The sequence below is a fragment of the Lepidochelys olivacea genome, assembly GCF_965140295.1.
Source record: "Lepidochelys olivacea isolate rLepOli2 genome assembly, chromosome: 4".
Lineage (NCBI taxonomy): Eukaryota > Metazoa > Chordata > Testudines > Cheloniidae > Lepidochelys > Lepidochelys olivacea.
Window position 1 is genome coordinate 122032344 of NC_140414.1, and position 27182 is coordinate 122059525.

Genomic DNA, 27182 nt, shown 5'->3' on the forward strand with positions numbered 1-27182 from the left:
TCTCCCCCGCTCTCTTTCTCGGTCGCGCGCGCGCGCTCAGCCTGGGGCGGGGCTGGCGCGAGCCTACGGCATTTCCGGGGCGGGGCGTGGGGCGCGGGCTCGCGGCGGTGGGGAGCAGCCGCCGCTCCTCGGCGAGCGCGGAGTTGACTATATATGGTCAAAGCAGGGGAGTAGCGGCGAGCTCGGCGGGCGCTTCCTGCTCTGCAGCTTGGGGCTGGGGCGGGAGCAGAGAGAGGCTGGGTCGCCGCCGCCGCCACCGCCACCTGGGACCCGAGCGCGTCGCCTGCCTCCGGCCGCGGGAACAAACGGGCCAAGATGCCGTTCGAGAGCAGTAAGTGCGGGGGGCCCCCGGCTGCTTCCCGTGCCCCGCAGGGAGCCGCCTTCGCGTGGCTGCCCGCCCCGGCGGCTGGCTTGGGGAGCGGCGCGCCGGGAGCCGCCTGCTCGGGCTCCGGCCGTGCCTGCGCTGCCGCTGCCCCGGGCGGTGCCTGGGTCCGCGCTAGGCTCGCTCGCCGGGGGACACCCCCCCCCCCACGTTCGCCCCGCGCCGCTCCAGGGTGGCTCGCCCGGGTTGTGCCGGGTGCGGAGCGTCCCGGGCTCTGGGGGCAGCAACAAGTGGCTGTTCAGCCGCAGACCCTGGGGCGGGTTGCCTTGCTTCTGAAAGACGTTGACTGGTGATGCCCCATATCCCCATCTCTCTGTATTTTTTTCTTTTTGTAGAAAAAGTGTTTGCCAGCCTCCCCCAGGTTGAAAGAGGTGTCTCCAAAATTATTGGAGGGGATCCCAAGGGCAACAACTTTCTGTATACCAATGGAAAATGCGTCGTCATCAGAAACATTGATGTAATGTATTCTACAGTTTTTGTTTGTTTCATGGTGTAGTTCTTTCCTCTGAATTTTTTTGTTTTGTTTTGTTTCCAGCTGCTTTCCCATATTGGCTTGTTTCTGATACTTTGGGATTTCTATTGAGGTCAGATATGTCTGTGATGAAGAAGGGAGGGTGTATGACTCAGTCCTAAAATTGTGGGCAGGGAGGGGACTACAGAAATCTGTAGAAAATCTCTGCAAAATCTGTGTAGTCTCCTCCCCTCGTCCCTTTCTGTAGAATTTAGGATGGGATTGGTATTCCATGTTCTTCTTGGGCCTGTTAATATGGTAATTCAAATATATATATATATTATGGGACCTAGGGATCCATTAAAATAGATTTATTAAGTTAATAAATACCCCCACTTGCTGAGCTAAGCTGTGTTCTTGGAGAAAACACAGTCTTACAAATCAAATCCAGTGCTGTGTAGCTTACTCTGTTGCATTTGAGAACTCGAAACAGCTCTGAGTTATTGGACTGAAAGTTTATGTAATATCTGCATATTCAAAGCTCTTAGTCTTAATCCTAGGGAACTGCACTACATATGAATGAAATATATAAAACAGGTATGTTCAGTAGGTTGTTTCTTACATGGTGATCATCAGTGAACAATGTGCCATTTAAATGGTAATAATCAGGCTGCAAAGATTGCATTCTATTGAAATGCTTGCAAAAGGTGACTTGTAGAGCTGTTGTTTTATTCTGTGGGGCTCCAGATTCAATATAGTCTTTTAAAATGGTAAATGAGACTCCTCACCCTATTCTCCTTCATTTCCCCTTCCGCTTTAATGTAATGTAAACTTTGTTTCTGGGGGGAAAAACCATTACAGGTGGGACGATTATAGATCCTTGAAATTTTCAGCTTTCCATGACAATATGTTTGTCTCTGACAGTGGTTCTCCAGGATTTCTGCTCCCCCTCCCACTTGTTGGGTATATCCAAATCTCTTATCTAGCTGCCAGTGTGCTGAAAGTGCCTTCCATAACATTGAAAATTAGTATTTGGTTCTATTTTTTTTAAACGTTAAGTTTCTTTTTTAAAAAAAAACTTCCTTGGGCTCTAGTTTTAATGTTTCGTCATAGTTGTGGTCCCACATCTTGGCTAAATGACCACAACAGCAAAAATGTCCCAGTCTTCTTGATACCAAAAGTTTCAGCTAAGAAGGTAAAATTATGTAGCATGACAGATGCACAGAAATGTATCTGAGCCAGTTGATTTAGTCATAACATTGAAATTAATACCTAAATGTTTCTGTATGCTATAAAAGTAAGAGTAAAAGGGCAGGCAGGGGGCGGGTCTTCTGGTAATTATCAGCTGACTGCAGCCTGTTAGAAAATTTGTTCCAATAGTCAGTTTTAATGTCACAAAAGAATGCATCGTAGTCTTTGGTTCAATTTAATAGTATTATTAAATGGAAATAATCCTCTTCCTGGTAAAGGACTATGCCTGTACTACGTATTGACTTAGTCTCTGAAACACTCCCCATCAAAAATAGGGAAGCCTAGACAAATAACTCTACCCCCATGTCTGCACAAACAAGGGACAGACCCTTGGAGAACACTACATTCGACTCCTGTACAATCGAATAACTCTAAGTTCCACCTGGGACTGCTTCATTCTAGCCAATAAACCAGACAGGTCATTCGTGTCTTACAAATCCATTGTCCCGAGTGAAGTACTTGGGAGCTGATGAGGATCGTCTCTTAGCTATGACAAAAGTCCAAAACGTGACTCAGTACATTGACGTCTTGGATGTGTTGGAAAAGCACTGCTAAGGCAAGAGGGATCAGTGATACTTAGAAGACCTGATATATCATGAATATTTTACTTCCATATGGGTGCCTCTTCCTGCAAAGTCTGAGGCAGTTTGAGTTCCAAGCTATTCTAAGCAGCTCTGGTATCCGTGTAAGGGCCACATTAGCTCAATGAATTCTGGGTTTTTTTGTCTTGTTGAACATGTCCCTGCCTCCTTTTCCTGCTAGCTGGTCCTCTTTTTTTTTTTTTTTTTTTAAAGAGTTAATGATGGTGTTAGATTCTGTACCTGCCCCTGAATTTCGATTCATTCCATTCCTAATTTTTCTGGTCCTTTCATAACTTCTAATTCTAAACAAATGTTTTGCTCTTCCCTGTTGGGTGAAAGATGCATGCAAATGAGGGAACTGACTGTAATTGGGTGGAAATAGTGCTATTAAATATACAAAGAAAATAAACTGGAAAAAAAGCTAGTTTGTTTGGCACTCAAGCTTTAACAGCAGTAGGCTTTTAAAAAAAAAAAACAAAAACCCAGAAGCTTAACTGTCTTAAATTCAGTGCCCCTTAAGTCCAGTTTTTATCCACTTAGCTTCAGTGAGCTGTTGTAACTCTGCTATAAAACAGGAGCCACTCATGATGTTGGCAATAGAATGCAGTATACAGAGAGCCTCCTGAACTTATCGGAGATGAAACTACAATAGAGAGGAATAGGAACTTATTTGACCTGTAGGACTGGCATGTTTTGCTTACTTAAATTCAATCACCCAGCAAAATGGAGAGTCGCAGGGAATTGGGTGACTCTTGATAGTGCAATAATTTCTGACTTGCCAGAGCTAGAAGTGCACTCAACCAGTATAAATGTATTCTAGACCAGAAATAGAAAAGCTTACCCTTGCTTGAGAAACTACATTACATCTCTGAGAGACTTATATTACTGGCAAGAGCAAGACCTTTTCCTGGTAAAAAGCCTGCAAGCTTTCTAATACAGAGTACCTACTCTGTAACGGTCCAGTTTCTCCTGAGCACATGATCGAATCATACTATATTACTTAGTGATTTTTATGATGCAGTCAAACAAATGTTTGTTTATGAATTACAGCATCAAAACAATTTCACCCACACTTTTTTCCTTTTGACCAAACAACACAAGTCGTTTTGGAGATGAAAGGTGAACTGATTAATTTTTTTGGACTATTCTGCAATTTATTTAGCTGGTATGCTGCACGTGAACAGTCATAACTCTGTGGAATAAATATATGTTATGATATGCAATAACAAATATAGACAAGTACCTCTTGTGTTTTGATGGCACTCTCCTTGATATGGTCTGGATGATAGAGCTCCTCAGTCATCAACACTCATTCATTCACTGTCTCAGTTTTGTGGTTAAACTTTGAGGCATCTGAGCATGTGTTGAATGACCTAAGTGTCTCTTCTGCTATGGAGTTTGAAGACCTCTCCAAAGAGTAGCATAAAAGCTATAATTGTAATGTCTTGACAGTCAATGATGCGACTGTTTCTGCATCCCAATTTTCCTATTGATCATAGGAAAAACTTTTTCTATATTAGCCCTTCTGTTGAAATCCATTTGGGGAAAGCTGCTTATAAATTAGCTTACCCAAAAGACGGACATTTCAATCCACATTGATTTACTAAGTAATCTCCTGTGCCTGCTGATGCAACTCTTGTAAAATGTCTCTAGTTCTAACAGTGAAGACTTACAGTATTAATACATCAGAAACTACAGGTGCATATATCCTGCTAAGCAAAGGGCTCTCTAATGTTCTTGTTCTAAGGCTTTATAGGCAAGGCTTTATAGGCACATTTTACTGAAGTAACTTTTATACATGCTTAGTACTCTACAAAGTGGAACATTACGTTCTTCTCTCACTTACCCATCGTTCTATGCAGTTCTCTGTATTGCTTTTATCTTGATTCCTGTTTTATCTAAGTGCTTTTATCTTGATTCCTGTTCTGGAACCCTTTCTCTCTGCATTCCAGTGCAACTTAGTTTTTATCAGTCAATGAGTTGCCAACCTCCAGTATTGTATACAGGTATTTTGGGAATTACGCTAATGTGTGATTGGCCAGTAGGGATATTACTTATCACAACTGCAGCCATGTTACACCCTGTATTGTTTGTCACACTAAACAGTAAGTTTCCACTGATCAGCGGCATGTTTTACTTTTTGTTCTCCCTTCCTCTTTAGTATACATGGGATTTAAGTATCTCCAATGTCTCAGTTTTAAAACAATTTTGATTCTCTTTTGTCTGAAACTCACAATGTCATCTTGTAACTTTTTAATTCTGTTTCATCTGTAGAATCCAGCAATTGCTGATATCTATACTGAGCATGCCCATCAAGTTGTGGTTGCCAAGTATGCTCCCAGTGGATTCTACATAGCTTCTGGAGGTAAAGTATCAGAACGCATTCTGGTATGAGCTATGGGACAGGACTGCTAAAATGCTTAGGTAAAACTTAGTGGCGCAGACTTTAGTTATACAGCTTGATCATATTTAACAAAGCTGTAACAAAAATAAGTATTTTTTTCCTAATCATATGCCATTAATGTTAAACTTGTCTCCCCATGGAGGAGACAGTGTAGTGTATTATTTCTTTTTGAAGTGATACTTCTTAGTTTAAATCCAAAATTTATTTTAATATACTCTACTCTAAACTTAATTTTATGTCTGTGTACAAGTGTATTACCTTATTATAAATGGTCCTTTTAGCTATAGTGAATGCTTTGTATGTGCATCAGCATTAGGAGTGAACTGTGGATTTTTTTAATTTTGGTTTTTGCCCTTTACAAGTTCTCTAAGCTGTAAATATGGTGTCAAATTCTGTCTCTAAAATGAAATTCTGCCACTGGTTCTGTGTGGGGGTGTGTGTGTCTCTCTCACTCTTGCACACAAAAAGGTCCTCATTTTCCTTGGTGCTGGCCTGATCTCTCAGCACTGTAAACTGAACTGCAGCTTTCACTGCAGCAACTTAGCAGGGAAAGAATGCTGATTCTCAAACTTTTTGTGTAAAGATTCTATGAAAACTTTGAGAATCTACACGAAGCGAGGCCCTTGCTGCATCATCTGGCTTCCTGGCAGAAACTAAAATTTATTTTTGATACTATTGTATAAACAAGGACCCGAATCTACATTAATGCCATGCTCCATTAGAGAATTGATGATTGTCAGATGAAAGGACAAAAATGAATAAAGGAAACTTTAAAGATGGTACGTGTTGGAGAATAAATATTAATAAACCATAAGTACTTCAAAAAGATTTTTAAAAGAAAATTACATAACACTTTCATGGTGGCTGTATTGACAAGTAGGAAACTTCTTAACTTGAATTCAGGCACCTAACTTGTCTTCATATTCATTTTTTAAAGAAGTTCCCAACCCGTTTGGTTGAGAATAAAACCTTCCAAATGTGAACACATGCCAAATTGACTTCTGGAGTCTGCAAGATGACGTCTGCTCCAGGCTGGAATCCTGGTTTCAACTAAGTTCCTGAATAGCCACACAGCACTGCGAAGATCTTATGGGCCAGTTTATTGTAGAACCACTCCATGGCTTTGGATCTAGTCTCAGACCTCCAGGTCCTTCACAGAGGTTCTATCAGCTTTTTCGTTAAAGCTGAGCTGTGGACAGGGAGGTTCCATGAAGCCAGGTTCCACAGAACATTGGGTGTGCATATTCTTTGTACATACTCTCTGTAAATAGAAGAGCCACTATGGACCTTCTATGAGAGCGCGCTCTTACAGCCATGTTGAGTGGGGGCACAACTCTGCAATAATCTGAGTGGGACCACCTAAATCCTCTCTGCCATTTTGAAAGATAAAATGGAGAATCTTGAATTTGGGGGAAGTTTCAGTGATTCTTCCCCCCCCCCCCCCCCCGACCTCTCCATGCATATCCCAAGCTTTGCACATATCTTTTGAGCACAGATCGGTAGGGTGCAGCCTTATAAACTAGTCTGTATCAAAGGCAGGGTTTTCCTGGCGCGCAGTCCATGTGTTTGTCAAACTGGTTCCTTTTAAAATATTGTGTGTGGTGTCTCTCTGCCCCAAACCCAGCACTCTTGGGTTTGTTCTATGCTGATACTTCACTTTGCCCAAGTGCCCATCTACTTTATTCTTGTTAATAGGCAGAGCATTAGAAATATAAAATTCCACTCTGAGGGACTCTGAACAGTAGTGTGTGAGGTCCCCCCTCACTGAGATCAGTGCTGCATTTTTCCTCAATTGTGGTCTGGTCGGAGAAGCTGCTGCTAAGCACAGATCATTATTAACTGAGTCTGCTAGCAGGGGCATCTGAGCCATCATCCATCCTACCACATACTCAAACACTGAGTATCAAAAGTCTTCCCTTAACTTTTTTTTGGGGCATACCCTGTAAGTAACTTGCCACTATACAGAGCACAGATCAAAATTATACATTTAACCCTTAAGTTTGTCACTTTTTTTTTTGTTTAGGAACAAAACACTTTTTAAAATTTGAAGCAATTGTGCATTAAGTCTTAAATGTCACTGAGAAACAACCATGCCTGCATTTTCTCCCTTGATATTGCTGAGCTGAATTACATAACCCGGGGCACAGAGGCCTGCACGCTTCTTATGCTAGTGTTCCCACCATTGCTAGTATAGCAGTAGAGAAATGATGAGAGGGGCGAGGAGCAATAACAAAATGCTAATGTAGATGTTGTCTTCAAGTGATACTTCAGTGGGCAGGGTACAGGACTTGGACTTGGGAATAATGGGTTTGAATCCAGGTTCAATAACACACTTGTAGGTGTTCTTCAAAAAAACACTTAATCCACCTCGTGCCTCTTTCCCTATATGTAAAATAGGGATAATAAATCCCTACCTAGGGTGTTGTGTGGGGCCAGATACTATATTGAAGAGGACCATATAAATATACAGAACTTTAAATACACAAGCCTGAATTCTGCTGGGTGGAATAGATTAATATGCAAACTTTTTCAAACTGCCTTTTCTAAAGGCCTAATACAAATCTATTTTGTGCGTTTTTATATTACAAAAGACTAACGCTGTCTGAATTATAAAATGTTCTACTTGTGACATTCCCCTCTGGTGTTATCTGGACCGGTGATCTGCTAGGTCGCTCCAGTCGTTGACTCTGGGAGCCAGCCTTACTCTGCTCTGCTGTGAGAACCCCACTCCTGGGCTGTTCACTCACAACCTCTGGCATGTAAGCTGCTCCTTGGAGTGTGCAACCTAATGACACTAGCCAATATCACCGGTCCCAGACACATCCCTAGGAACCTTAGTCTTGCAGTCCCCAGTTATGTCCGCTGGACATTGCAAGCTTCTGAGAGTTTGTCAGTTTAACAAAGAAATTGATATGTATCAGGCTTGTTATCCCAAGGAGAGTCTCTGACACTTCAAACCAAATGTACTGCTTCAAGTAGAATAAACAAATTTATTAACTATAAAGATCGATTTTTGAGTGACTATAAATCAGAACAAGTCAGATTTGGTCAAATGAAATAAAAACAAAACGCATTCTCAGCTGATCTTATTAGTACAAACTTAGATACTTCTCACCACAGGCTGGCTGGTTGCTCTTCAGCCAGGCTCTCCCCTTTGATCAGTGCTTCAGTCATTTGGTGTGTGGTGTCTGTAGATGTAGGCGGGAGAGAGAGAGCATGGCAAATGTCTCTCCCTTTTATCAAAAAAATAAAAATGAGGAGTGTGGCACCTTTAGAGACCAAACATTTATTTGGGCATAAGCTTTCATGGGTAAAAAACCCACTTCTTCCATGCATCTGAAGAAATGGATTTTTTACCAACGAAAGCTTATACCCAAATAAATGTATGGTCTTTAAGGTGCCACCAGACTCCTTGCTGTTTCTGTGAATACAGACTAATAAGGCTACCCTTCTGATACTCTCCTTTTTATCATGGCCTTTCTTCCCTCTTGGCATTGCGTATCCTCCACAACCCCCTTCAGAGTCAGGTGAGCATTACCTCATTGCAGTTCCAAATTGACCAAAAGAAGAGGGGTGACTCCCTCAAGAGTCTTAACATTCTTTTGTTACTGCCTAGGCCGACGTCCTTTGTTCCTGTGAGGCTGAGCTGGGTTTGTCCCATACGTGCCCTAATGAGGTGTTAACTGCCTCTCTGTTCTTGGAAAGTTTTTTTTGCCTATGCTTGCTTTAAGCCATGGAGATACATTTTGAGCCTCATAACTATATACATGAAATTATAACCTATAACATTACTGTAACAGTTACTATAACCACCATGCTTAGTGCATCATGAGCCTTCCGAAGACACCCAACATGACAAACTTTACATTGGATACCACACAATCATTTTATAAAGATGAACATGCGGTTGTAGGGTGTTCCCCTGAGATACAGAGCGTCCCAGCTTGTGACTAGCAACACCACAATATTTCCTCTGAATTGAAGCATGTTCCACACCTCTCTAGTATTCTGAAGAGGTGGTAATTGATTCAAGGCAAGCGACAATGCATGCTCAGAATATTAGGCATAAATGAGACCTCTGGTCTAAAAAAGATAGACTTGTATTCCTTGCCTGTCATGACATCACTGTTGAATAATGGAAAAATGGGATTGACTGAGCAGGCCAGGGCTCAGGCTCGCCCATCTGCTTGGAAATGTCTGCAACATGGAAGAGTCTGGTTCTAGAATAGGCCGCCTCAGCCATCTGCAGACTCTCCAACAACTTGAAATTGTCTTTCCTGGATTGTCCATCATCCTCAACTTTGAGGGATCGCCAACGACTGTTGAATACACTTATTTGACCTTTGGGTAGCAATCCAGCTTTTAAACTTTATACATGTGCATTTAAGTTCTGTATGCACAGAGTAGGCCAGGTTATTGTGTTTGTGGTTGGGAGACTTAGAGTCATATTTGCACAAATGCCTGACTCTCATACACACAGCAGATGTGTTCCTACCTCAGACACTCCTGTAATCATCAATTCTGCATGCTGAACTTTGAATATATGATTTTAAAGCTCTCCAATTTTTAATGCTTATTGGATTCAGTTTTATTTAGGAATCTTAGTCTGTATAATGGCATATGATGGTAGGTTTTTAGCACTAGCAATCAGTAAGGCTGAAAATTTTTACTGTGACAGATGGCTGAGACATGTGACTATTTGATACTTGCTGGAACAATGATACTCATGTACTACTGTGTTATGGCAGATGTCTCTGGAAAGCTTAGAATTTGGGATACCACCCAGAAGGAACACCTACTGAAGTATGAATATCAGCCATTTGCAGGAAAAATAAAAGATATTGCGTGGACTGAAGACAGCAAGAGGCTTGCCGCTGTGGGGGAAGGCAGGGAGAAGTGAGTAATTCGCAATCTACTGTAAACTATTGTGTCCTAACAAAACAAAATCAGTGATGGAGAAAGCTCTCAGCTCCTCTAAGAGAAATGTGTGTCGCACTCCTTGTTTAGACTTCTAGATTCGTTGTTTAGTAGCAACATTCTTTACATAGCATTTGACAGCTGCTGAACTGTGTGTAGCTTATTCACTGGAGAAGCACAATGCCATTAAAATAGACCTTTCTAGAGCATACGACCCTTTTTTTTTCTTCCTTAAATGGTAGCAATTCAAGATTAGGGAGACAGGTGGGTGAGATGGTCCAATAAAAGATACTGCCTTCCACGCCATGTCTTGCTAATTCTGGGACCGACATGGTTACGACACTGCATACAATCAATTCAAGATTGACTGTTCTGTTCAGAGGGTGTGGTGGTTTTTTTGTTTTTTGGGGGAGGGGGGTTGTTAAGCAGGGAGAACCGGAGGGATCTTAAAAACTTTAATGTTTTACAAAATGTGTTGTTGGGGAGAGAGAATCACACTTATATTTGCATCTTCCACATGAGCACAACTAGATTTGGGGGGCAGTTAAGTGCAATAAGAACATAATTCACCACCAATTGCCTCTTGTCTGTCAGGCTAGATGTGCCTGTTGTATAGCTTCAATCGGGTACATGTGTACACTTGCTAGTACAAAAGGTTGGCAGACCTGTGAAGATGGGGACCAAATCCAGCAAGAGTGGCCTCCAGGCATAGACCACATACTGTATCTTAAGACTAATTACTGTTCTGTGCAAGTGGTTGGTACAGTAGCACCTCAGTTATGGACACCTTGGGAATGGAGGTTGTTCGTAACTCTGAAAAAGACGTTACGGACTTCAGCCACTGGGGGCGGGAGGGAGGGGTTGCAACTGCAGGATGGGGAGTTCAGGGTTCTAGGCATGGGTGTGGAGAGGTCAGGACTTCTGCCCTGTGGGAGCATCAGAGCAGGGCATTAGACCCAGAGGGAGCGCTGGGGCTCAGGGCTTCAGCCCTGCAGCTCTGTCCCTGGTCTCTGTCCCATGGGGGGTGCCCCATGGCTCTGCTCCTAGTTTTAGCAGGGAACACATCAGGGGGTTAGCTATGGGGGGAGCGCTGGGGCTGAAGCTGGGAATGGAGCAGTGTGGCTGAAACTACAGTACTCCCCCCTCCCTCTTCTCCTCTGAGTCCCAGTGTTCCCGCAGGGCAGAAGCACCAAATCTTTTTTTCCCCCTTTTCTCCTCCTCCCCCCATGCCCCAGGGCAGTACAGCATTTGCTGTATTTTTGTTTTTGTCGCTGCTGCTGCCTGATTGGTGTCCGGTTGACTGGTAAATCTGTAACTCTGGAGTTCATATCTTTGAGATTCTACTGTATATTGACTCCTAACTTAATGCTTTGGGGAGACACCTCCTGCATCAGTTTGTTTGCTAATGTCTCAAGGGTTGGTACTGAAGAAATGTGTATGGTGACTTGCATATCAGCGTTCCTATTTTTGTTTCTTTTAAAATGCCCAGAAGTTAGGAAAACTTAGGAAATAATAGAGCAAAGTTATTAAGGTTTCCTAACGAATCGTATTGCATTTCTAGCAAATCTAGCTTCATTTTAGAAACTTGCTGAAATGATGGTCTAGAGCTTGTTTAACTACATTACTCTGGCAATGAGTATTTTTTACTGTTTTAAAAACACAAAAGCTGACAAAGGATTTTTCATGTGTTCTGATAAAACTTGTTTTGTTAATGCATTGTGGTTATAGACTTAACTTTTTGTGGTTTTTTTAAATGCCTCTGAAATAGTAACTGCCAATGCTTTGGTATGCTAAGATTTGTCTTCTCGTCACTCAGTAGTTCGTGTCCCTCTCTCCTGCGGTTCACTGAACTGTGTCGCTATAACACATTACAAGAAGTTATTTTGGAGACCTCTAGGTGGTGGTCAGCATAGGTGAAGTACTAATTACTTCACTAACAGCTTGTAGATACCTACAGGACTTTTAAAGCAATAATCAACTGTTCTGTCCTAAATCACGTGGTTAGGGCCCTGCCAAATTCACCATGAAAAACGCATCACAGACCGTGAAATCTGGTCTCTTATGCGCTTTTACCCTATACTATACAGATCTCATGGGGGAGACCAGCATTTCTCAAATTGGGGGAACTGACCCAAAAGGGAGTTTTAGGGGGGTTGCAAGGTTATATGCCGGGGGGGTGCAGTATTGCCATGCTTGCTTCTGCGCTGCCTTCAGAGCTGGTCGGCCAGAGAGCAGTGGCTGGGCACCCAGCACCTCGCTGGTAGCAGCATAGAAGGAAGGGTGGCAATACCATACTATACCACTGTCTGTGCTGTTGCCTTCAGAGCTGGCGGCTGGAGTGCGGTGGCTGCTGACTGAGGGCCCGGCTCTGCAGGCAGCAGCGAAGAAGTAAGGGTGGCCATGCCATACCATGTCCTCCTGTCTTCTGTGCCGCTGCTGGCGGTAGCGTTGCCTTCAGAGTTGGGCAGCTGCTGCCTGGGAGCCCAGCACCCGCAGCAGCGCAGAGGTAAGGGTAGCAGTGCTGCAACCACCCCTACAGTGACTTTGCGTTCTCTCCCCCCCCCTTTTTTTTGGGTCAGTACCCCTACAATTACACCATTATTTCTGAAATTTCACAAATAGCTAAAATAATTAAATTTACAATATTTAAAATCCTATGACTGTGAAATAGACCAAAATGGATGGTGAATTTGACCCTACATATGATGGACTTGATGCTGCTTTATATTCCAGCCTTCCATACTATCCATTATCTGTTTTGTAGCAATTATCCACCTGGGACATCAACTTGCTCCTCTCAGTAAGCTTTAAGTAGTTGATCCCTTAAAGTGAGATCCAAGGGATATTTTTAATTTAAAAAGCTTTGTATATTTGCTTCTCTGCTTGGTACATGTGGCAGATGTCATCCTCGTCTGAGTTTTTGGACTCTGTCTCCTAGACAAAGGACTTGAATATCCTTTAGGGAACAATGCTGCACTTGCATGAGATTAACTAGATGACCTAATTTCTATTCTCTGCATGCACTCAATGCAGATTACTGATGCTCAAGGAGTTAGCCTTCATGTAATTTTTATTTTATGGACTATGTGTATTGTGTCATCTTTAAATAGATTTGGAGCAGTGTTCCTATGGGATACTGGCTCTTCAGTCGGAGAGATCTCTGGACACAACAAGGTGATCAACAGCGTGGATATAAAACAAACAAGGCCCTATCGTATAGTAACTGGCAGTGATGACAATTGTGGTGCTTTCTTTGAGGGACCGCCATTCAAATTCAAGTTTACAATAAGCGTGAGTCTAACTTACTTTTCTCCTTCTGCACATAAGTTCGGTTATGTCTCTGTGTTAAGTTGTATGGATATATACTAAAAAGTCTTCACAGTTCTCCAGTACACTTAGTTTTTTGTGATACAGCTCATTGCCATAACAAAACCTTGGTTTCCAGTTTAAAATCTATTTAGCATTGAGTAGCTTTTTAAAACCCATGTTTGAAGATAATTGAAGGTCTCGCTCAAGCTCAGAAAAACAAAATAAATGATGGGTTAGAAAGGAAACTCTAAACTAATTCTTCAAAACCGTATAATTTTAAGTTTAGTGTCATCTCAGATCTGTTTCTGTGCTGGCTTTCATGACCCTTTTGTGGGTTTGTAGGAAGTGTAACTGGAAACAAAATTTTCAGTATCCCATCTTGAGGAGCAGTTTGTTTCCTTCATTTAGTGCAATTTCAAAATATTCTACCATGTTTCTTAACAATACTTTCAGCAGTCCTTAGTTTGGGGGCGGGGGGAGCTGTGGCGGGGGAGGGGTTTGGAATCTCCAAATCTCTTTAAGGGATTTGGATTCTCAATTCTAAACAGGAATTAGGCATCCAAATCCCTTGGGGCAGCTTTGAAAATGTTAGCCTAGATCTCGAAAAATTACTACAGGTTATTAAACTTGAAATTACAAATCTAACGTTCATCCTTTGCTATTACTTTCTATCTGGACAATGAAAATAACAAGTCAGCTTTAATTTCTGGTTTGTGTTGCACTAGTGCAATGTGAAAACTTCCAAATACTGGAATGACTATATCCAAACCATTCATATTATGTATTCCCTTAGGGAGTCTCTTGGCCTTATTACTTGGGGCCTATCTTCTTCTGGGTAGGCCTTGCCACTTGGCGCTGTTGCAGATGAAGGTCCTTACCATACTAGTAGGTCTTCTTGAAAAGTTTAAACCTGGCGATTAATTTTAAGGCAATTGGAAACCTATTGTTTGCATGTGGCTTAAGCTGACTTTAAACCTTAAGTGCTTTTTAGTCCTTTTTCCATTCTAGACTTCGCAAACGAACAGTTTAGAGTGCCACAATCAGTTAAGTGACATTACTGCTGAATATACATTTGAACTTCAGTAGCTACTTTTTATTTTTTGGCTCTCTTGCAGTATGTCTACTGCAAGCGGGGAGGGAAATTCATCAGCGAGTCCGAGAACCGAGGTCAGCTAACGCTGGCTTGTGCTACGGAGCTGAAAACAGCAGTGTAGATATTCCCACTCTGGCTGGAGCCTGGACTCAGACCTGTCAAGGTGGTGGAAGAGTCTCCAAGTCTGAGTGGAAACATCTGCCTTGCTGACCCAGACTCTGAGACTCTCTGCCAGGGTTGTTAGATTTTTTGTAGTGTGAACAATCCTCTTGGAGAACAAATTCCTGAAGGTTTAAATGATCACTAATAGTGGCTAGATTTGTGTATAGGCAACTCAGCCTCAGACCGTTCAGCTTTCAGTAACAGCTTCTTTAGCAAAATCCAAATCAGTGAGTATTATAAGCATTGGGCATAAAACTGATGCATTTTTCTGATTATTATGGGTGGAATTCAGCTCACCTGCAGAAGCCTGATTCCTAAGGCTTTATACATATGAAGTGACCAGATGTGGGGGGGTGGAGACAAAATAGCAATCCTGAATGGGATGGGGGCTGTCGTTCAGCCTTCTTCCCTCCTAACTAAAGCCATGGTGATTACTTCTGATCGGATTTGTATGCTGCATTAAAGCTATTTGAACTGCAGAACCATGGATCCTGTGGTTGCTCTTGACCTATGTCTGTCACCCTCCATGCTTACCTGTGCTAGACGGTGCAGAAGTTTCCACTGTCGGCCTCTTCCTCACAGCCAGTCTGTGGCTTGTGTAGGGCGGAGAGTCTCTTGCTTGAAAATTTCACTGTAAATGAATGGGTCTCATGGGGATCAAGTAACTTATATGAGATGTCTTTAAAAAGCGCTTCTGTTTTTGGCTGGGTGCTAATTGCTGTCTCCTGCAGGACCACAGCCGTTTTGTTAACTGTGTGAGGTTCTCTCCTGATGGGAACAGATTTGCTACATCTAGTGCAGATGGCCAGGTAAAAATGAGCTGCCACCTTGATATTCACGTGTGGGGGAGGGGAATAATTGTGAGTTACAATCTTTGAGGGGGATGGGGTTTTGGGGAGCAGTTCCACAGCCTACATACTGATTCTCTTTACTGTGAGAAAACAGACTTAAGAACTGTCATTATCCTCCCATGATACTACTGCAGCAGCAGCTGTTCTACAAAAACCTGATGCTGCTCCTATCAGACTGCACCGGTTTATCTCTCTTACTGCTGCACCTCCCCAACGCAGGTTACCTATCTGCTGTGGGGATGATACCCCTGCCTACAGCTTTTAGCGGCCAGGCTTTCTTCAGACTCAAAGGAAAATATCCCCAAATTCTCAAATTCACTATGGAAAGGCTTGATCTTATACCACCACGTAGCCATGCTGGTGCTTCCACTGCTAGACTCCTTGCACTGGCTGAGAAGGTGGGTGCGGTATAAATGGCTAGGTAAGAGCCTACCTCTACACATTTTTATCAGCTTAGGAGGTTGAGAATTACAACAGCACTGTTGCCATGGATAGCTCCCTGCATATGGGCAGATTCCAATGACTAGCAGGGAGCTGCAGCTATCACAGTAGGAGCCATAAGCATAATACTTTCCAATATTTCAGATGTCAGAATTCCTGCATGGAACAGCTTGCTGCTTTTATTTAGAATGCCTGAACATCCTCTGGTACCTTAAATATTTAATATACAAGTATGCATTTGTCTTGAAGACTTAACTTTTATGCCTGCAGCAAAGAGTTAGCTGTATATATAATACATTTTGGAGATTGTATATGTGCAAGCCTTCCTCTAATTGTCTGTCACTTTGTATAATATGCTTATGTGATTAATTTTTTTTAAAGATTTTTGTCTATGATGGGAAGACTGGAGAGAAAGTTTGTGCTCTGGGTGGAAATAAGGCTCATGATGGAGGCATTTATGCTGTAAGTATTTTTTTGTGTTTCATAACTGCAGCACAATAAATATCTTATACTGTTGTTGCTGGAAAGTGCACTCGGTATACTAAGGCAGGTACTTGTTTTTACAGATTAGCTGGAGCCCTGATAGCAGTCACTTGCTTTCTGCTTCTGGAGACAAAACTGCTAAAATCTGGGATGTTGGTGCTAACTCTCTTGTCAGTACGTTTAACATGGGATCAGATGTTCTGGATCAGCAGTTGGGTTGCTTGTGGCAGAAGGACCACTTACTGAGCCTCTCCCTCTCTGGTTACATTAACTATTTGGATAAGAATAACCCAAATAAGCCTCTTCGTGTCATAAAGGTATGGTGACCTTGATCACACTGCAGCAGACACCTTCTGCTGCACATAGTTTGGTTTTAGCAATAATCTGTTTGGGAATAGTAACTGTTCCATTAAAATGTGGCTGTAAAGAATCTCTTTGAACCGTCAAGCTTGGATATTGCTGAGCGTATCACTGACTAACACCTGAGTCATAACAGTCAAATATAGTAGTTATACTTTGTGCAAATTTGTAGGTGAGTAATGGTCTTAATTATGCTAATAAAATAGCTTACTTCCACACTAGTTTTTAAACATGCTTAAAATTACACTAAAAGAATCCTGAGTTAGAATACCACCCATGGGCATCTTATTTCATCGTCCTGCAAGTGCTAACTGTTATGAACATGGAGATATGGTTCATTATGTCATCAAGCTCTAATATTAGGAATTATTTGGCAGGGTGACAAAGCAATCCCATGGGAGCTTACATTTTACATGAACTAGAAACCTGTGTCCTAGATTTCTTTTTTTTTTTAACTATTGTTGCTGTAGTTCTGGCAACCAGTATGTGTAGGTGACCATATTTGACCATCTTGTAAACACTGAACTTGCTTATGATGGAACATAACACATATGCGTGGAAAGGGTCCTAAAGAGATCTCTGTCCAAAAATAAGTGTATACCTATTCATATTACAGAATATTTAATTCTTCAGAATTTGTATGAAAATGTCAGTACTGTAACACTTTTTTTAATGTATTGATTCCTTGAAACAGACCTAGACAGCTAGTCATTTGAACTTTGAGATTGAACAAAGACCAAAACCAAGATGTGATGTTACTTTCTAAATCTTACCGGTTACACTTTGTGAATAGATTGCTTTTTTTTTTTTAGTTTGAATAACTGAGAAATGAATTGCCCACTAATTATATTCTCTCACAGGGTCATAGTAAATCAGTTCAGTGTCTGACCGTGCATAAAAATGGTGGAAAATCCTATATTTACTCTGGAAGTCATGATGGACACATTAATATCCTTTCTGGTGATCAAATGGTGGTGTTATAGTCCCACTTCTCTTTAAGATGGGTATGCTACTTTCTAGGAACTTTTTAAATCACTTTACTGAAGACAAGATAACTTCCTCTGACATTCCTGAATAAAATTGTATTGCTGAACCAAATTCCTGCTAACTTGTACTATACATGGCACTTACCTGTAATCTTTACCATTCTCTTAATAACTTGCTTTCCTGATACCACAATAGTCTTACCTGAATCCCTATTAACATTAATAAGAACAGCCATACTGAGTCAGACCAAAGGTCCATCCAGCTCAGTATCCTGTCTTCAATAGTGGCCAATGCCAGGTGCTTCAGAGGGAATGAACAGAAGAGGTAATCCAGTCATCCCTAAACTGAAAGGATTATGAACTCCTTGTTGCTCTGCCTCTGGGCTTATATACTAATAAGCATAGCTTTCTGCATTGTTCTCAGAGCTGCAAGTTTCTCACCACCTTATCATGGCCTTAATTTTTATCCTCATGTGTGGGTGACAGTCTTACCGTTACTGTTCCTTATCTAGCCAGTGTCTCAAGCATAATCAGGTCCCCAACCCCCAGAGAATTTGCACATTTATTAATTATATAATAATCCCAGTTCCCACTGGTCTGTGGAGCAATAAACATGGAATGCGATCTAGGGTGTGGGTCAGGGTGTGGTTAGTGGGTCAGCCTGCGAGAGTTTTTGGTTTTGTTTTTTGTAGAGCAGAACGCCATTAGCTTTTTCTGTAACAGGCAAATGTGAGTTTATACAATTTTTTTTATATATTCCCTTAAACAACATGTGATGTATAATACATTTACGCTCCTTGTGAACATAATGCACACAGTAACTGCATTATCTTTTGTCAAATATATGAAGCAAACTTGAAGGCTTGCTGAGGAAGAAGCCTTCATGGTGATAACATGTCAGATTGACTAGTCCTTTGTGTAAAAAACACTCATTTTACTTTTCCTATCCGTATCCCTCTTGGCAAGTGTTGCTTAGGCATTGAGACCTAACACTAAATGATTTGTTGTTTGCCAATACTTTTTTACTGTTCTAAAATGGTTATTCAAATAATATTTTATTTAATTCCTTTATGGAATACTTGAGTCAGTGTTCATTTTCATTATCTGGAATTGGGAGTTGGAACTCCTAGTTTTTTCTGCAAGCCTCTTTCCTCCCCTTCCCCCCCCCCCCCCCCCCACACTCCTAAGAAAAACTTTCTTAATTCTACTTTGCACATTATTGGGATTCTGAAACTGGGGAGAATGATGACTTTTCTGGAAAAGGACATACAAACCAGGTTTCTAGAATGGCTGTGGATGAATTGGATCAGCTGGTCAGTTGCAGTATGGATGACACTGTGCGTTATACTAGCCTAACCAAGAGAGACTACAGGTTAGTGAGGCTACCATATTTGGTCGTGTTTGAATGTATTGGGTTGTGTTTTTTGTGTTGCATCAAGAGAATTTCACTGGTACAGTGTGGAATGCTGACTAGCTTAATCATACAACTTGAGAAAATTTTTCAAGTTACCATGAAAATCCTAGAAATGCTTGCAATACCCAACTTGCTTTATCTGTGAAACAATAGTCATTTAAATTTTTTTCTTCTACCCACATAAGACTAATTTAGTATTTTCTGATTTTATTTTTATTTTTTAGGCAGCCAGATATATCTGTCTTGTATTGCATGACTTTTGTAGGGTTTTGTCTTCACTAGATAGGATATAGATATATCGGAGAGAGAGCGTGCTTCAGCTCTTACAGTGTACTATATAAAGCCACGTATCAGAGGAAAACAAGCTCTAAGATTCTTTTTGGAAACCATTCTTTCCCCTGTGGTTACGCCAATCCTGCCTCCTCAGGAGATGAGTCCTTTTAGGATTACCCAGTCTATCTCTATCTCTCTGAAGTAAAATTAAGATGAATTAAGGTCACTTTTTAATTCTGAATCGGAGTATCCCCATGAGAATTTAATGTGGGTAAAGTAATCCACTTTAAAAATTTTAAAACAAGTTAATTTTCTCAAGTGTCCCCATGTAGATAAGCCCTAAGACTGGAATCCAGCTGTAGATCGTGATTGTGAATCTGCATATTGCAGACCTATTTCATGGTAACTTTTCAAGGATCTCTCAATGGCTGACTATTGAATTGAGACTTGTACATGAATAAAATAAAGACACGGAAAAGCAATTTGTATTTTTCTTTTCAGTGGCCAGGATGTTGTAAAAATGGATGTCCAACCAAAATGTTTAGCTGTTGGTCCTGGTGGATATACAGTAGTTATATGCATTGGACAAGTAAGTATCAGGATAATATCTGGGTCTGTCTACACAGCAACTAGACCCCCACAGCTGGCCTGGGCCAGCCAACTAGGGCTTGTGGGGCTCGGGCTGCAGAGCTGTTTCACTGCTGTAAGGACCTGTGAGCCCAAGTCAACTGGTATGGGCCAGCTGCAGGGGTCTGGTTGTGTAGACATGCCTTGTGTAACCTATACAGTATTTAATGCTCTGAGTATGTCATTGGTACACTAAGAAATTTCTAAAACTTATTTCAGTGGGGGATTCTATGTTGGTAGAGGCAGCTGTCAATGTGGATCAGCTGTTAATGTTAGCCCATGGTAGCACTTACATAGCACCTTACTATTTTTAAATTCTGTACAAACATAACTAAATCAAAGAATCTGCTGGTGTAAGACTTGTCTAAATACAGTGTTGGCACTGATTATTTTTTTTAATCAGTTTGTTGTCTATTTTAAATTGGTGCAGACCTCTAGTGTGGATGCATTACACCAGTATCAAGGTATACCTGCATCCATGCTATGGGGTTGCATCAAACTTTAAAACTGGTAGAAAAGCGAAGTTTGTTAAATCCAGTGCCTGAATTGTATGTAGCCATACGCCTCTAATGAGGTCACTGGATTTAGTGGCCTAAAAAGGCTGAGTCAACATGAAAATCTACCTGAAATTTGAATCCAGTGTTGATTACAGCAGTGTTGGTTTCTTCTTTAATTTGTTTTTCTCCTTTTGGTGGGTGTGTGTGAACACTTTAAATATGGAAGGTAGCTTTTTCTGTTAATGAGCAGGAGCAAATACATATCTAACCTTCTAGCTCATACAGTGATTATACAGATGTAAAACCAAAATCCCAATAGATACTTAACATCTTTAAATAAAATAAAAAAAAAATTGGAAGGGAGATTATTGCTAATATAAGAAACACAAAATCATTAGTCGCTGATAACTATATTGGATATGGTCAGTATAACAGTTTTAGGACCTTGGTCAGTAGTAAAAATATAGAAGCAGGGACTAGTTCTCCTCTTAGTCTCTTGCTTAAACATTTGTTACTTTTGGCAGGCTAGTCCACTTATGCTGTTATATCAATCTTTGGTGTACAGCTTGCTTATCACCTGGCACCATAGATATGGATCTCTTGGCTATTGTTGGAGCACACTCTACGATAGTTGGAGGATTACTCAAGCTCCTCAGCATGATTCAAATGAAGCAGAACCAAAGATCCTTGTTTCTTCAGGGATGTGTCTGTTTAAAACCGCACTTACATTAATGGGTATCAAAGGCCACGGAAGGCTGAGCCTCCCCAAACAGCCTTGCATGGCCCCACGCACACTCAGCCCCCAGACCTCTTCCTGCTTCCTGGTGCTGTGTTGTGGGGGGCTCTTCCCCTGCGGCTGGGACTAATGGAGGGCCAGCCTGTGCTCCGGGGGGCGGCAAGTTGGGGGAGGGAGGGCCTCTGGGCTCTGGCAGGAGGGGCGGGGCCTCAGGCAAAAAGGGTGAGCTGGCCACTTGCTTCCCCAAGCCCAGGGTTCACCAGCCACCCATACTTACATTCCTTTGCAATGCTTTTGACTAATAAGGATGTTGGTTGGACTTTCATGATCTCAACTGCGTCATCCAAACTACTTGTTTTTAGTTATGATTTGCCTCTAATGGGAAACTGTAACTGGACAGCAAAATGACCCTTTGCACATGATATTAACAGCCTGTACTTTGTAACTCAGTCATCCCAACAAAAGATAGTAGGCATTGCTTGAAATGCTTGAGTTCTTCATGCCCCTCTTTTGTTGTGACTAAATGAACTTCAGCTAACTGTATGCAAGAGCATGTCCTGACTGCTTGCAGTTAGTAGATTGAAGGCGGTCTGCAGCAGTACCTGCATCCCTGTCAAATGCTCATAGGAGGAAAAAGCTTGGTCGCAAGGTATAGGTGTTTTATACACTTCTAATCTGTATAGATGAGAATGAATCTCAATACTCTTTTGAACCAATGAAGTAGTAACTCCTATTGTGGCTGACGAGCAGAGTGCACTAGTATGTATGGCGAGACACTATAGCCTGTCAAGCATTTTGAACCTAATGGTCTCTATGGTACATTGCTCTACATTTATAGATCATCTTGATGAAGAATAAGAAGAAATGTTTTGCAGTTGATGACCCTGGCTATGAACCAGAAGTGGTGGCCATTCACCCAGGAGGTGGTACCGCTGCAGTGGGAGGCCTGGTAAGGATACACTCTTGTGAACACTGGAACAGTATTCCATGGTTGTGGGGTTTTTAGTTATGCTTGTTCTTTAAACATCACTCAGCTATTGCTGCACCAAGATATCAAAGTTGGCAGTATACGAATATTGTTGCTTTTAATTTAAAGTTGTGCTGTTGGGCTTTTTGTTAAACTGCTATCTTCTGGCCTCCTTCCATTAGATTCTCCCACTTTTGTGGTTAGTATACATTCCCCAACATATTCTCCCTAGTTAGTTATCAAGTAAGCTTTTTCTCAAAACTCTCCGCCCATGTCTTAAAGCAGTAGCATGTTTTTAATTTGATGACATGTGGCCAATATACCCTAAAAATACTGACTGTATCTCTCAAAGGGAGAAATACCTATAATTGCATATGATCCTCTAACTTAATAACCTTCCTGATTTTTGTTGTAAAGCTTTGATTTTCATTATTAACTTGCAGGATGGGAATGTCCATCTATATTCAATCCAAGGAACCTCTCTGAAAATCGATGAGAAGACCTTGCAAGCTAAAGGTCCTGTGACTGACCTGGCATATTCTCACGATGGTGCCTTTCTTGCAGTTTGTGATGCAAACAAAGTTGTCACTGTCTTTAGTGTTGCTGATGGCTATGCGGTAAGAATTGCTGTATCTGACTTATGATTTCCAACAAAAGTATTTATTAGTCCTAAAACTGTGTGTAGAAGTAAAGGCACAGCCAGGTGTGACTTAGTCTGTACTGGGGGTAAAAAGTCAAATGCCACTAATGCCTACTTGTGTGTAATTCTGTAGTATCTCCTGTTGAGATGATTTTCACAACAGCCAGTTTTGAAGTCTCAAACAAAATTATGACCTTGGGTCAGGGGAAGGAAAGAGCAGCATAGGTTGGTTACTAGAAAAAAGATACTAACTTCATCCAAATTAGAGAACGAGAAAAATAGAGAAAACAAGTTCTTTCCAATCAGAGGTGCCTTTTAAAAATCACTTGGCAGGGTGTGACCTGCAAGGGGGAGGGGCAATCTGATCTGTGGTAGGCTTGCTGCTATTCAACATAAACTATCTAGGGTCTCACAAGTTCCTTATTTGACCTGCATTGTAGTGTGTCTGTAATGGAAACCTCAATCACAACCAACGCACAGTGACCTTGAACAAGTCTTTCCCTATCCATCAGTGTGCATGTCAGCAAAGATTTCCATAACTTCTGGAAACTGGGTTGGCCTGAGGGAGTAAGTAGTCTGATTAGACTGCAATCTGTGCAGAACTGTAAGATGCACTTTCTAATAAAACTTGTTAGCCACAGTGCTTAACTCTGTGTGAAGGCCATGCACTGAAATGGGCAGAAGAGGAATTGGGGATAATCCATATGCTCTCTTTAAAAAAAGAAAGCAAGGACTGAGAATGAAGCCTTTAAATTAGCTGGACTGAAATTGCACTGAAATGGAATGTCGAGGAGGTGGGGACGGGGGGGCTCTTCCTTTTTCCATGCTATTGTCTTGCACTCTTGGCTCTGAGCAGAACTAAAAAGGTTTCTCTTCTCAAAAGATGAAGTGGGTCAAGGTTACTTTTTAAAAAAAATCAGACCAGCTTATATTGGTGGAAAGACAACCGTTCAAGCTTACACAGAACTCTTCTTCACATCTGGGAAAGATGCACAGACCTGGTCTACACTAGAAAATTGTCAGCTTAACTGTGTTACTCAGGGGTGTGAAAAACCCACATCCCCGAGCGACATAATATGAGCTATCCCCTGGCCAGCACTAGGCTGACTGAAGAATTCTTCCCTTGACCTAGCTGCTGCCTCTTGGGGAGGTGAATTACCTATACTAACAGGAGAACTCCTCCCACCAGCCTAAGTAGTGGCTACACTGAAGTACTACAGTGGTGTAGCTGTGGTGCTGTACCATCTTAAGTGTAGGCATACCCTGTGTCACAGTTAATTCCTTATCTGTTCCACTTATGTATTTAACCCACATTCAAGAGACCACCTAAGGTGACCATGGGTAGTTAACACCTCTGTTGTTGTAGGACAGAGGGTTAGTGGGTTACAGATAATTGTAATGAGCCATACATCCAGTGTCTGTATTAAACTCTGCTGGACACCAAGGATCAGTCCTAAGTTCCCAGGCTCATCTTTTGGAGGTGTTGTATAGGTTCCCTTTGAAGACAAGGGCTGCGAGGTCCGATATGGAGTGATCATTTTTGTGAGAAATGCTTGCCCACGGTTATGTTTTTTTTCCTTTCTATCATTTTTTCTGTCTGAGCTCAATTGAGAGCGTAGTGTCTTTTTCACTCACTCAGTTGTTGGGGCACTTAGTGGACTGGATGAGGTACGCCACATGTGGAGAACCTGGGGATCTAGAAAGTTGTAGAAGTCTTGCATCTGTTGTGGCAGAGGCTGGTGCCACTTTGATTTGGGGTGCTCTGGTCAGTGGGGGGTGTTTGGGAAAGATTTCATTCAGGATGTGGTCACCATCAAGTATAGGTTGTTTCTCAAAACACCTACTGTACAGCTGCTTTCAAAGGCTTCAATCAACCCCTTCTGTGCTACAGCTGAGGCTGAGCAGGACATTTTGAGAGTTCTAGGATCTCCAATTTGTTTTTGCTGAAAACTTGAACATCCAGTCCTACCATTTTTGATCCACTTTGGTTTGAATTCTGTTGGCTCCTTTCAGATGTTTATAGAAATAACATAAAATGGACATTTTAAATGACTCCCATGACAGACTTGTGCAATAACCATGCTTTTCAAATGTAAAAGGCACTTAGGTTAGAATTTTACTGTGTACCTGGGGTATACAGATATATTAACTTTTTCTAGCAACATATTAAAATTTGTTGCCTGTTAATGAGGGACAATGTCACAGGTAAAAGAATAGCTACCTGAAGTCTGTAAAATAACACCATTTTCCCAATAACTCCACAATAGGAACATAACATCTTCTATGGACACCATGCAAAAATTGTTTGCCTTGCCTGGTCTCCAGACAATGAGCATTTTGCCTCTGGGGGCATGGACATGATGGTTTATGTTTGGACCTTAAGTGACCCAGAGACCAGAGTCAAGATACCAGGTACGTTGTGCACCTCTTCTTTGCTAGAAAGGTTTAGTTTTGAGAATTACTCGTCTCTCTCGAAATATGGACAGTGCTTTCTCTGTCAGAACTACACTAGCAATTCTCCTCCTCCTAGATAGGGGTGGAGACATCTAGTCTACCCTCTGTAATGTAATTTTAACATTCTAACTGTTACGGATCAAGACGGCCACTCACTAAGTGCACTTTGCAGGCAACTGCATTTTACAAGTACTTTGTGCACTACAGTTGGAAAAAGAACTAGATAAGTTCATGGAGGATAGATCCATCAATCGCAATTAGCTAGGATGGACAGGGATGGTGTCCCTTGCCTCTGTTTGGCAGAAGCTGGGAATGGGCGACAGGGGATGGATCACTTGGTGATTACCTGTTCTGTTCATTCCCTCTGGGGCACCTGACATTGACCACTGTCGGAAGACAGGATACTGGGTTAGAGGTACCTTTGGTCTGACCCGGTATGGCCGTTCTTATGTTCTAATTCAAATTTTTTTCAAAATAAAAATATTGTCCTAAGATGACTGTGATAACCTATCAATTCTTAATATTAAATTGTGAGTTTTTAAAAAATTCATCTCCTTCCATCTGTACAGACGCTCATAGACTACATCATGTAAGCAGCTTGGCATGGCTGGATGAACATACCCTGGTAACAACATCCCATGATGCTTCTGTCAAAGAATGGTCTATCTCCTACAAGTGAACAGTCCTACTTGGAAGGACCTCATCAGGGACTAGAACTACTGCAGTGGAACATAGCATTTCTCTTTAAAAGAAAAAAAAATTCTAATGGCCTATGGGTCTTCTATCATATCCTCATATCTTTACAGGGTGTTCATATCTGTAATTAAATGTACTTTGAAAGCTTTAGCCAGTAACAGTTTGCACATGAAAAGCACTTAAATTATGTCTGGAACTTAACCTTTGTGCTGAACATTCCAGAGGCAACAGCCGAACAAGTTGGCATGAAAAATTTAAACATGATCAGTTATTTTCTACCAGAGTCCTTGTGAGATTGTACAGCATGAGAGAAATACTTCTCATTTTTTCTAATTGCAGAACATTTCTGTACTAATGGTCATAGTAAGAATATTTAGTTGTGATTCAAAACAAATCAAGCTGTGTGCAGCTACTGTATATTATGTTGCTTGTCTGTACTGCACCAAACTGTTGCCTCAGATTTCCTCCTCCACATAATGAAATGGGGTACACACATAATAAACTCTATGTATTTCCTGTCAAAGTTTTGTGGTTATTTTAGGATGGAAATATGGGATTTTAAATGTACTTACTGTTGTCGGTTTAATGTTTACAAATAACTCTATTGGCATTTTCTCACTCCAGAAACATCGTTGTTACCTTATGAACAACTGAGGAATGTCTGGTCATTTCAGTGTCAGGGGAGAACCTTAGCTTCTGTTGAAAGATAAATTTGGTTCCTTTTGAGAAGAATTAAGTTGATGTAAACAAATTTGCCGTAATTATAACACCTGTTTCAGTACAGGAATTAAACAAAGTGAATCATTGTTATGACTTGAGGTGATTTTTGCAAACCAATTTAAATGTTTTCTGATTGCTACTTCTGCACTTTCCAGAAATACACACTGTTACAACAGAGCTATTAACAAACTGTTTAGATTAGATATCACTCATTTTCCCCACCCTACAATTCACTGTCAAGCTTGCCTTAAGGAAGGGACTTGAAGTTCTGAGGGTTGGCAGAGCAGACAAAAAGACTTAGTTATCTGTGGAGTGTTGGTGTGAAGTGGTAGATACATGACCAGTCCTAGTGGCCAAAGAGGAAACTGCCACTGCCCACAGCTTCAAAGTGTTTAAATAGCTGGATTTTTTTTTTCTAATCACATGTTAATATTCAATCTCTCTTCTTTCTCCCACCCCCCCAAAAATTGATGCTCCCTTGCTTGTG

At 41.4% G+C, this 27182-nt stretch overlaps 1 protein-coding gene across 1 annotated transcript; it reads left to right on the plus strand.

Annotated features, from left to right (window-relative positions):
- Nucleotides 1-92: 92 nt before the first annotated feature.
- On the plus strand, nt 93-26785 carry WDR1 (WD repeat domain 1). The gene is made up of 15 exons (XM_084627285.1): nt 93-331; nt 718-839; nt 4940-5030; nt 9818-9965; nt 13097-13277; nt 15282-15359; nt 16224-16304; nt 16409-16642; nt 17546-17633; nt 18887-19043; nt 19860-19947; nt 22057-22167; nt 22629-22802; nt 25093-25237; nt 25849-26785. The coding sequence occupies exons 1-15, from the start codon at nt 316-318 to the stop codon at nt 25956-25958; spliced, it is 1824 nt and encodes a 607-aa protein (XP_084483411.1). The 5' UTR covers nt 93-315; the 3' UTR covers nt 25959-26785.
- The last annotated feature ends 397 nt before the right edge of the window (nt 26786-27182 follow it).